Consider the following 12,804-nt stretch of genomic DNA (forward strand, 5'->3'; position numbering starts at 1 on the left):
TTGAATGGCCTGTACATGTACCAATTTTCATTATGGTGCACTTTATTACTTGGTGATTTATATTGAGCTTGAATAATCTTGCAAGATAAACTTGTAATATACAAGTGTATTTGTAACAAAACAAGAAAATGCAAAGAAACTTAAATCTCAATACTGTAGATTTCTTATTTTACACGAGTACTAAATATCATGAAATGATGTCAAATCATAAGAATACATTTACATTTCCAAATATTTTTCCATAAAATTCTTTGCAAATTAGAAAAAGTTCATGTTCTAATGAACTACCATGGGATGAGCAAGATGTAAAGTAAAAAAATAGTGCAAACTTCTTTTTTTCAAAGATGATCGTTGAATGACAAAAATATTTGGAAAATCATCATAAAAACAATGTAAATATAAGGAATGAATTTAACGCGCTTCATGAAATATGCCGGCGTAAAGAGTCGTAGTTCATGTCCTCATGAATTCTGAAAAATTAAACTAATTTCTTAAATTAATTCATGATTGTACTGTTTATGAAGAGGTTTAATATGTATTTCTGAATCAGCAATAAAAAAAGTCATGAGGCCCAAGGGCCTTAACAGTCACCTGAGTATAATACAACAATTTAGAGGATCCATATAGTATAAAATAAACTGAAAGATGAAGCTTTAAATTCTAATCTATCCCCCATTTATCACTATCACAATACAGAAAATTAACAAACTATTAGTTCTTCTGTACCACTTTTAATCCCATATTGTGACCTCTCACATTGGCCTCTCTTGGTCTTTGAAGAACATTTAATGAGATAAGTTATTTTTGTCTCATTTTGATTTATTTATTATTTACAAGTCTACCTGATCATTAAAACTATGAAAGTACTTTTTGTATTATACAATATCATTTTTTGCATGATTTTCTTAGTTTATTGACTTTCAAATACATAATTATCTAAAGTGAATGGCAAAGGGGAATAACTTCTCTCAGTAGAATACAAATTAATAGAGCGCTGGCCAATAACCAAATGGTCCTGATGTTCAAAAATCTGGTAAAAATATCCTTGCTTATTAAAACTTTTATTCTGTTTGCCTCCGATCTGCCAAGGAGCAGAGAAGATTTTCAAAGAAATAATGCATTTTCACTACAGATTCAACATAGCCCTATCCTAACACTAAAACTCTTGTCCCTGGGTCATGAAATTCACAAAATTGGTAGAGGTACCCTCATCATCATAGCTATGCACTTAGTTGAAGATTTTCAAAGAATTAACACATTTTCACTATATTATCAATATAACCCCCCCCCCCAAAAAAAAAAAACCCACCAAAACCTGGGACAAGTTTTAGAAAAAATTTGTAAGAAGCACAATTGTTCATCATTACTATGCACTTTGTTTATCTGCTAAACACTAAGTGGCAAACAGGATTATTTAACAGAAATAATGCATTTTCACTATATCATCAAAGAAATTATGCTTTTTCACTATATTATCAATAGAGCCCCCCCCCCCCCCCCCCCAACCTGGGACCATGAATTTCACAATTTTTGAACTAAAGAATCCATAGAGCCCCACCCTAACATCAGAACCCCCTGACCCAGGGGCCATGAAATTCACAATTTTGGAAAAAGCATCATTGCTTATCATATTCATGCACTTAGTTTGTTTAAATAATACCCAGGAGCAGAGAAGAAGATATTCAAAGAATTAATGCATTTTCACTATATAATCAATAGAGCTCCACCCTAACACCAGAACCCCTGACCAGGGGCCATGAAATTTACAATTCTGTAAAGGGCATCCTTGTGCATCATAACCATGCATATAATTTGTTTAAATAATGCCCAGGAGCAGAGAAGAAGATTTTCAAAGAATTAATGCATTTTCACTATATAATCAATAGAGCCCCACCCTAACACCAGAACCCCCTGATCCTGGGGCCATGAAATTCGCAATTTTGGAAAATGCATCCTTGTGCATCATAATCATGCACTTCGTTTGTTTAAAAAGTACCCTGGAGAAGAGAAGATTTTCAAAGAAATTATGCACTTTCACTATATATGGTCTATATACCCCCCACCTAGCACCAGAACCCCTGACCCAGGGGCCATGCATTTAACAATTTTGGAAAAGGCATCTTTGTGCATCATAACCATGCACTTAGTTTGTTTAAATAATACCCAGAGCAGAGAAGAAGATTTTCAAAGAATTAATGCATTTTCACTATATAATCAATAGAGCCCCGCCCTAACACCAGAACCCCTGACCCAGGGGCCATGAATTTCACAATTTTGGAAAAGGCTTCTTTGCTTGTCATAACCATACCCTTAATTTGTTTAAATAATACCCAGGAGAAGAGAAGAAGATTTTCAAAGAAATAATGCACTTTCACTATATGATCTATATAGCCCCACCCTAGCACCAGAACCCCTGACCCTGGGGCCATGAAATTCACAATTTTGATAGAGGGCCCAATGCTTATTACAATCATGCCAACAGTTTGATTGCTTGGTGTCCAGGAGTAAAGAAGAAGATTTTTAATGATTGCATCAATTTTGGTGGTTTTAGCCCCACCCCTGGGGCCCTAGGGGGGCAGGGACCATGAAATTCACAATCTTTGTTCCACTTCACCCAAAAATGCTATATGCCAAAATTGGTTGAAATTGGTTGAGCGGTTCTAGAGAAAAGGTTGAAAATGTTCAAAAGTTAATGGACGACGCATGACGACGGACGAAAACGGATAGGAATAGGTCACCTGAGTGACTCAGGTGACCTAAAAAGTGTGCAGTTCTATTTCTCAAGTGGAGCTTCAAGCAATAATAACAATTCAATGTATATTTAGGAATCTGAAATATACCAGGAATACAATTAACACAAATAAATCACACTAGATACTGTTCATGTTACATGTATCTTTAATAAATAATAAGTATTTAGCAACATTGTATTATACAAGCATTATAATGTTTATCAAGCAAATACACTGTCCACATACAAATACACATATATGTAGATCACCTACACAAGGAATTATTTATATGAAAATCAATTAAAACCTTTACAGAAAAAGAAAAGATTACACAACCTTAAACAATTATAATCATTAGATTCCAATCACTGCAAAATACAAACAACTTAGATAACCTTGAAATAGGAAAGGTCTATTTCTTGGGAGGAAAAAAGGCATTTTTTTTTAAAGGAAAATAAAAAAAAATAATGTATAAAAAATGATTTCTAACATAACTGACTTTTCTGCTCATCAAGGATACTCAAGAATTCATCATATTCATTTACAAAGTACACTGAAAAATACGTTAAAATTCTTGTCAATTTAGGTAAATAATGTCAAGTGCTTTTTTCCCCATTAAACTGCCTCATTTCATTAGTTTTTGAGCATGAAGTGTTATAAACATATAAATTCAAATATAGTTTGCATGTAAATAACAAATGAATATTGCCCTTGAAAACATCTTAAGAGCTATGTAATTAAAAAAAATGGAATGTACAATTTTTGTACATATCACAGTCTATGTACATGAATTATAAATGTACTGGTATTTTTCACATAAAGACAGTTTGTACATTTTAATACTTTATTCAAAATGATATGCTGATCCTTTATTAAAAGTTGAGTCAAAGCCTCCATTCTGGAGACAAGCTAGCAGGCACACTTAGAATTGGCTGTGTTTGGTGTGGAGTTTTGATTTGGAGGCAGATGGAAGCTGTCCGCGGATTCATTTGGATTTTGTACTTGTGAGGACTGATCCAGGTCTATAGAATATAGTCCACTATTAGGAGAGGTCTCGTATAACTTCACCAGTTGCTGGGCCACTTGTAGGAATGCCTCCTCAATACCTAAATGAGATAAAAACAAGAGGAGAATCAGTATACATAGTTGTGGTAATGCCAATTACAACCTCAGTCATCTTACATCTACTATTCTCCCAAACCAGCAATCTCATTATATACATTTATACACAAAAATCTTTAAAGGTTCTTATTATCATCTTGAGAAGTTGTGCCAGATAAGAACTTAAGTTTCTCCAATACAGATATTTACACTTGAACTTGACCTTGTTTCAGGTGAAGACATACCCTTTGATCAAATGCTATCTTTGTACCTAGTATGAACATCTAATGTTTCTTCATTACAAAGTAATGTCTTTGGACAAGAAGAGGGTTGGAGAGACAGATTCCTATTTAAACCATCCCAATCTTTTTTTTTTTTTTTGGATGGAGGGTGTAATGAAAAAGATACATTGTACTTCAATAATTTACAAGCTGTTCTTGACAGGAGAACAGAGCATACAAACTTTCCAAAGTTTTGTATTTTATGACCTTAAATATACCATTCTTATGAGCTAAAATTATGTTTATATTTTAGTAAATGGGTGAGGAAGGCTTTTCCTTATAATGATCTACAATGTACCATAAATGTGCTTGTATTATAGGACTGGTATTACATGATGTGTAGAATATCTGTGTACCTATGTTCTTGAGAGCTGAAGTCTCATGGAACAGGGCTCCAATAGATTCTGCATATTCTTGAGCTTCTTTGGTATTGACCTGTCGACTTTCTTCAAGGTCATTCTTATTTCCCACAAGACACATCACTGCAAAACACAACAATATAAACTAGAAATAGTTTTCTTTGCTTTAAATTGCAATAGTTGTCTCTGTTTAGTATAAGCACCAGTAGCAGTATCCAAGTCACATATAAATAATTCAATACTGGTATAAATAGAGGATATTCAATGTTTTGTAGTTCAGGCCAACTTTAAAATAATGTTTGCTTGCCCTCTCCCAACCCAGGATGAAAAAATTGGGTCGGTAGGTGGGTGGAAAAAAAAAATTTCTAGAAAATTTCACCATCAATCCTGAATTTTTAAAATATATTTTCCTGAATGCATAAAAAAAAAATTGCTTCCTGGAGGTAAAAAAAAAGTTTTGAGTCAAGCCATTTTTAGCCAGTCGGTCAGGAGAGGGCAACCAAACAATTTTTTAAACATGGCCTGATTATGGAATTTATTTCACGAGTGGGATAGGATTTATGTCTCCCCTTCCAGGGGAGACATATTGTTTTTGTCGATTTTCTTATTAAGGTCTTCCGACTTCCTTCGGAAGACCTTATTGTTTTCTGTCTGTTTTCTATTATTATTATTATTCTTTTTTTCATAGTACAGCCCATATCTCAGCTATGCGTGGATCAATTTGAAAGATTTTTTCAGGGAAGATGCATCATGAATATATCTCCAGGGGTGTCCCTCACTTTTTTGAAATTCACTTCCGTTCGCGATTTTTAGGGAAAATTGTATTTTTTAAATGGAATTTTGTCCGTTAATTTTCTCGAGAACGGCTAAAGATATGAAATTGAAACTCACGGACGTGATAGAACATTAAATGGAGATATGGTGATCGACCTTTATTTTTCGTCGTTTATACTTCCGGTCGCGAACGGAAGTGAATTCAAAATGTTAAATTTGCAACTTTTGTGTTTTTCAATATTTTTCTTTGAAATTTACAGGGTTAATAGAGAGTCTTTTAAGAGTTCTATGTATGTTTTCATCATTTTGATTGATGCATTTATTGCAAAGATATGACCGATCCAAATTTTCTTGTATGTTGCGCGTTTGAATCCTGCTGGGGCAGGAGATTGTTTCTCTCTTTTTTCAGTTGAAAATAATATTTTTCTCTGTGAAGACATGTATGATAGTTTTTGCTTATTTTTTAAAGCTTTGTTTACAGAGATTCTACAGAAATCCTTTAATAATTATGATCTATGTTGAAAGACTGTGTTACATAAACGCAAACGAAAAATACCTTCAATAAAGTATTAAATGAAGTGAGATAACATAGCGTTCTGGAGAAAAGTTCAGTCGGAAGACCACTTGTTGCCCTAGCAACAAGAAATGCTTCTAGTTTTTCTTCTTCTTCTTCATCCAAATTTTGTCCAGGCCGTAACTTTAATACCCTTTGACATTAAGACTTCAAACTTGGAACATAGATAGATGACATTGAGAAGGAGTGCACGCCACCAACATTTTTGACCTTGACGTATTTATAAGGTCAAGGTCAATCTTTTATATCAAAATAGAGTTTAGCCCATAACTTGAGATCCCTTTGATATTAGGACTTCAAACTTGTAACATAGGAAGAAGACCTTGAGACAAAATGCACTGCATTAGAATTTTGACCTTGACCCCTTTCTGCCTTCAAGGTCAAATAGGGAAAAAACACGATCTGACCATAACTTGAGAACCTTTTGACATTAAGACTTCAAACTTGGAACATGCAGATGTGGTATAAAGGAGGGATGCATGCCACCAAAATTTTTGACCTTGATTCAATTATATTAGGTCAAGGTCAATCTTTTACATCAAAATAGAGTCCAAGCCATAGCTTGAGTACCCTTTGATATTAGGACTTCAAACTTGTAACATAGAAAGAAGACATTGATACAAGATGCAACACACCAAAATTTTTGACCTTGACCTCTTTTCTTCCTCAAGGTCAAATAGGGAAAAAACTTGATAGACCATTACTTAAGAATCCTTTGTTATAAAGACTTCAGACATGGAACATGCAGAAGTGGTATGAAGGAAGGATGCATGCCACCAAAATTTTTGACCTTGATCCAATTATTATAATGTCAAGGTCAATCTTTTACATCAAAATAGAGTCCAGGCCTTAGCTTGAGTACCCTTTGATATTAGGACTTCAAACTTGTAACATAGAAAGAAGTCATTAATACAAGATGCAACGCTTCAAAATTTTGACCTTGACCCCTTTCTTCAAGGTCAAATAGAGAAAACATGACTAGACCATAACTTGAGAACCCTGACATTAAGACTTCAAACTTGGAACATGGAGAGGTGGTATAGAGGAAGGGTGAATGGCAACATTTTTTCACCTTGACCTATTAATAAAGTCAAGGTCAATCGTTTACATGAAAATATAGTATAGGTCATAACTTGAGAACTTTTTGACATTAGGATTTCAAACTTGGAACAAGGAAAGACAACATTGAGACTAAATGTACTGCATCAAAATATTTGACCTTGACCACTTTCTTCAAGGTCAAATTAAGAAAAACACAACCAGACCATTACTTGAGATGCGTTTGACATGAAGACTTGAAATTTTGTACACAGAATTTGAGTTGAGATGCACTGCATTATTATTTTTGACCCTGATCATATATTTGCACTCGTTAATGTTGGTAAAGAAGGAGAGACGTGTTTTTTTGTAAAAAAAAACAATACTCACTAGTTTTTTTTTTATATTTTCATGAGTGCTTATGTACAGCATTAAATACACCATATTTTTGTACTGATAGGAATCATTTCAATGAATTTTGCATCAATTTAATACTGTATGTCAAGTAAATTGTGTGAACTAAGCAAAATTATTTCAAATGTAGTTTGAATTCAAAGAATGTGATCACATATTTATTATTTTTCCATACTAGTCACCAATACAATCTTAATTGTTTTTCTGTAACACTTTGACAAAAACTAATTCACTTACCAATTGGTGTGTCAACATTCTTTTTCAGCTCTGAAAATACATGTGCTTGTGTAATGATTAAGTAAACAAAGGCACCTACATGTTCATGTAGCATAATATTATTGCATGAAAATAAAATGTGAAATGTGTAGTCTCTGACAAGATCTTTACTGAAAATTATTAGAGGAGAAACTTTAAAAATTTGTTTGCAGGTAGACAGAGGAGCAAACTCAGTACCTCTGGTCTTAGACCAGTCAGGCTGTTAATTACTGGTATAAATCTGAGATTCCAGTTTGACAATTACTGCTGAGTTTGGCAATGTAATGACTTAGCACTGACCCAGTCTTTGAGTTTGGCAATGTAATGACTTAGCACTGACCCAGTCTTTGAGTTTGGCAATGTAATGACTTAGCACTGACCCAGTCTTTTGAGTTTGGCAATGTAATAACTTAGCACTGATCCAGTCTTTTGAGTTTGGCAATGTAATGACTTAGAACTGACCCAGTCTTTGAGTTTGGCAATGTAATGACTTAGCACTGACCCAGTCTTTGAGTTTGGCAATGTAATGACTTAGCACTGACACAGTCATTTGAGTTTGGCAATGTAATGACTTAGCACTGACCCAGTCTTTGAGTTTGGCAATCAGGAGTTTGGCAATGTAATGACTTACCACTGACCCAGTCTTTGATGTCATAGAAACTGTCTTCTGATGTGATGTCATAAATCAACATGGCTGCATTGGCCTTCCTGTAGTACATGGGAGCCTATAATACACAAAGATGGATCAAATCTTCAGTGTATTGATTATGTTTATGCTTGATATTATTTTACAAATGACCGGCCACGGTAGCCTAGCAGTAGGGTGTTCACTTTTTGATCGTGAGGCCCGGGTTTGATTCTTGTTCGTCGTGCCCATCAAACCTAAGACGTAAACATAGGTAGTGACTGTTCCTTTGCTAAGCACCTGGCATTAGAAGTGAAAGTCACAGGTCTTTTGGATGAGACCTTAAAAACTGAGGTCCCGTGTCACTGTAGGCGTTAATAAAGAACCCTCATTGCTCAATGGCCCTGAGTGCCGAGTACAGGTCTATATTTGAAGCCCTTCACTGGCATATGTTGACGTTTCTCTATGAGTGAAAAATTCTTGAATGGGATGTTAAACAACATACAATCAATCAATCATATTCCAAATCATAGTATTTTTGTTCTTTGAACAAGTCTACATTCATATGCAACTCCTGCTGTGTTCAATATAAACTCATACAGGCAGCTGAGGCTATATATGAATTGTCCAGCTTACTTGAGGAGACTTCAATTAAAATGAGAAACTGAAGTTTTTCATTCCTGATAAAGAGTATTTCTGCAGATTTACCCTTTATATCCTTCTGTAAATTTTGATTGTATGTTGTGTCGTCACCCTTTTATTACATTATTTTGTCACCTTAAGTCACTAAAAATGATAAATTTCTCTGAAAAAGTGTCATCAACCTTCCACACCCAGTAGTTATCTTGACTGATTCTTACATCAGAGTTGTAACACAATTACTTGTCAGTATACTACATACCATTGATCTAAACCTCTCCTGGCCTGCTGTATCCCACACTTGTAGTTTCATCCTGTAGTTGTTCAAAGTTCTGAAAATATATGCAGAAAAAATGAGTTTAATTAAAAATATTAGTTCAGCAATGGTAAGTTATTTAGATTATTTAGATCTTTTTACTGCTCTTCCTTTTTTAAAAAAAAATTACACAGTTCATAATCATGATGATAATCTTGGTAAATGTAGACTTGTATTTTGAAAGTGAGCTTATTTCAGCCAATTCATATTTTGATGCCTTTGGCACACCCTTTGGTTAAATTTAAATTAACTGTCAAAATATTATTTTTAAAATATACATGTAATTCTTAGAATTACTGATTAATGATTGCATCAAATTATCCATGGCCAATATTGACAGTAAATTTGAATTCCTATTATACATATTAAGTATATTACTTACAGTTTGTATGTGAAAAATGAAGCTCCAATAGTTGGGCTGACAGCTTTGCTGAACATTCCCCCAACATATCGAATTACAGTACTTGTCTTACCTACCGCTGTAATATAAAATAACAAAATGTGTTTGTGAAACACTGATCCTCCTATGGCAGCTCAAAACCAAGATTTCTCAAATGCAAATCAAACTCAAATTTTGGTTAAAAGTTCAAAAATGTAAGTACCCAAACAAAGGTCTTGTCACAAGGAATATGCATATGAAATATGAAAGACCTTGCACCAACCATTGAGAAATTATGATGAAGGTTAAGGTTTTTCAAAAGTAGGTCAAACTCAAAAGTCAATGTCATGATGTCAAAAATATTGGCACCCAAAGAAAGGTCTTGTCACAAGAAATATACATATGAAATATGAAAGCCCTAGCACCAACTGTTCTAAAGATATGGCCAAGGTTAAAGTTTTCCAATAGTTGATCAAACTGCAAGGTCTGGATTAAAAGGTAAAAAATTTTGGTACCCTAAGGAAGGTCTTGTCACAAGGAATAATCATGTGAAAATGAAAGCCCGAGCCTTAACCATTCAAAACTTATAACCAATGTTAAAGTTTGGTAAAATTCTACAAAAGTGGGTCAAACTCCAATGTCAAAAGGTCAAATATGTTGGTACACAAAGAAAGGTCTTGTCACAAGAAATAAATAAGTGAAATATGAAAGCACTATATCTCATCTCCAACCAATCAAAAGTTATAGGCAAGGTTAAACTTTTTGCAGGCAAACAGACAGACACAGGTGATCTCATCTTTTACTTATTACCTGTGGGCAAACTTGCTGAAATATCATTGTAAATTATGCTAATTTTATTTTATCAATTATAAACAACCAATCAGAATGTTGGAACTCTTCAGTTTTGAAAATAAGTTTATTAGTTTGCTATTTATGCTAAATACATGTATCTTGATGCCCATTAAAATGTGCGAATATTGTCTTAAAACGATTAAAGAAAAGTTGTACAGGTCACTGACATCAAATACCAGTCAAAAATTATATGGGAGTACCTTTCTCAAACTGTGAAATGCACTGGTGAGTGGATTTATTTGCAATTAGTTTGTTAACTATACGGAAAAGTTTTCGTCATTGTCGTACATACATATGTAACATAAACTTCGATTCATTGATTTGCCATCGCGACTCTGTGCAGCATCCAATCAAATGACCCATGCATATTAATTACATACGATGATTTTTCAGCGAGTTTGCCAACAGGTAGTTAGCAAAAGACGAGATCACCCATGGGTATCTGAAGATGACAGATAGAGGGACAGATAAAAAACTATGTGCCCCAGAATCTTCAATTATGGCCACTTGGCATAAAAACAATTTTACACTGTCGATCTGTCAGTGTTAATTTTACTAATGCTTGATTTCTTCTCCAGAACTACTGGGCCAATTCCAACCAATCTTGGCGTAAAGCATCCTCAATGGGTGAATGGGATTCAAATTCATTCTAATGTGGGGCCACGCTATTTTCAAGGGAAGATAATTTAGAAATCGCAAAAATTTAGTAGGGTCACAAAAGGGCCCAAAGCTTGACATACAAATGCATATAGGTATCAGAGAAATTTCTTAAAAAATCTTATGAAAAAAAAACTGCAGGGCCTAACTTACTCTTAAAACTTAACATCAACAAAGAAAAGCAAATACATAATAGGCAAATGAATTCAAGACTGAGGTAGATCAAAATCAATCAAAAGTTGACGAATCACTGGTACTATTATGGCTGACCATAGATCATCTGTTGCCTTTTGAAATTCCTTTTTTTGTTACATGTATTCTTTGAATTAAAGACACTAATGAAAAAAAATTGACTTCTTCTTCTATTTACAACAAAACTTCAGAGCGCTGAAGATTACTTGCTGGTGCGCATGCGTGACCTAAGCAAACTAATATAAAGAAAAAACTGTGCTTTTATTTACATTTGTGATTAAAAGAAATATGTTACTTTTTACATGATACTGTTGAGGACAGCTGGGGTTAGCTGTTCTCTAAAAATTTCTACTTTAGTGGCTTGGACAACAGACTGGGGAAGCAAATTCCATTGTATTATAGTTTGTGGAAAAAAGGACCATTTGTATGTTTCTTTTGATGCTTGTAAGTGTCTGTATGTTTGTGTGTGATTTTGTCTGGTTCTTGCATCTGTAGGTATGAGTATGTCTGTGGGTATAGCAACAAGTTGATGAACTACCTTGTAAAACATTATTAATCTGGTTTTGAGGCGTCGCTCAGCTAGTGTTGGCCACTGTAGTGTACTAATCATGTCTGTAACGCTACTGGTATTGTGGTAATTGTTATGTACATAGCGAGCCGCCCTTCTCTGAACCATTTCAAGTTTTTGTCTATACAGTGTCGTATGTGGATCCCAAACACTACAACAATACTCGAGTTTAGGGCGCACTATTGCTTGATAGGCTCTGGATTTTACTTCTGTGTTTGAAATTTTCAGATTTCGTTTAAGGAATCCTAATGATTTATTTGCATTTGCAATAATATTGTCATAATGTGTGTTCCACTTTAGATTTGACTGTAATGTTACACCTAAATACTTGGCTGAACTTACTGACTCAAGTACATGATCATGTAGAATGTAATTTTGAGAATATGTCCGTTTCTTATGAGAGATGGTAAGTTTAGTACACTTGTCTGGGTGGAAAGCCATAAGCCAATCAGACTCCCACCGTGCAGCTGCATCTAGATCTAATTGTAGTTTGTGACAGTCTTCTGGTGTTTTTATTTCTTTGTAGATGATACTATCGTCAGCAAAGAGCCTTAGTTTACTATGATGGAGATATTCAGGGAAGTCATTTATATAAATAAGAAAAAGGATAGGTCCAAGGACTGTTCCCTGGGGCACTCCAGAAGTGACAGATACATGAAATGATACAGAATACTCTAAAGACCTAATTTATGGAGATTTTAATAAGGTTAAGATACTGTTTAAAAAATATATAGTCATCAAAATCTACCAGATAAATGTGAACAAAATAAACGTAATTACCTTGAGAACCTAGAACTACAACTTTCGCTTCAATAGATTTCATTTTTTATCTGTTCACTTCATCATACAAGTTCAATTATCATAAAGCAATATTCAAGGTAATTAACTGGCTAAAAAGAGAAAAAGTCGCAGTGTTTAAACCGTCATCGAAACGGAACTGAAAGTTCAACCACCATTTTGTGATCACGTGATTAGAATTGCGAAAATAAAACAAATCCTGTTTGTATAAACCATTGCAAATGCATTATCTTAGACTGTTCATTTTGTT

The 12,804-nt window shown here is 34.2% G+C and overlaps 1 protein-coding gene across 1 annotated transcript; it reads right to left on the bottom strand.

Moving 5' to 3' along the window:
- Positions 1–2,880: 2,880 nt before the first annotated feature.
- LOC133193490 (ras-related protein Rab-31-like) lies at positions 2,881–12,694 on the bottom strand. The gene is made up of 7 exons (XM_061329461.1): positions 12,537–12,694; positions 9,491–9,587; positions 9,055–9,124; positions 8,160–8,253; positions 7,511–7,540; positions 4,471–4,596; positions 2,881–3,838 (listed from the first exon to the last, which is right to left on the bottom strand). Exons 1-7 carry the CDS (start codon positions 12,577–12,579, stop codon positions 3,642–3,644), a joined length of 657 nt encoding a protein of 218 aa, XP_061185445.1. The 5' UTR covers positions 12,580–12,694; the 3' UTR covers positions 2,881–3,641.
- Between the last annotated feature and the right edge of the window lie 110 nt (positions 12,695–12,804).

This window comes from Saccostrea echinata, unplaced genomic scaffold (assembly GCF_033153115.1).
Source record: "Saccostrea echinata isolate AGI-Se365-2 ecotype Australia unplaced genomic scaffold, CSIRO_AGI_Sech_v1 ptg000027l, whole genome shotgun sequence".
Taxonomy (NCBI): Eukaryota; Metazoa; Mollusca; class Bivalvia; order Ostreida; family Ostreidae; genus Saccostrea; species Saccostrea echinata.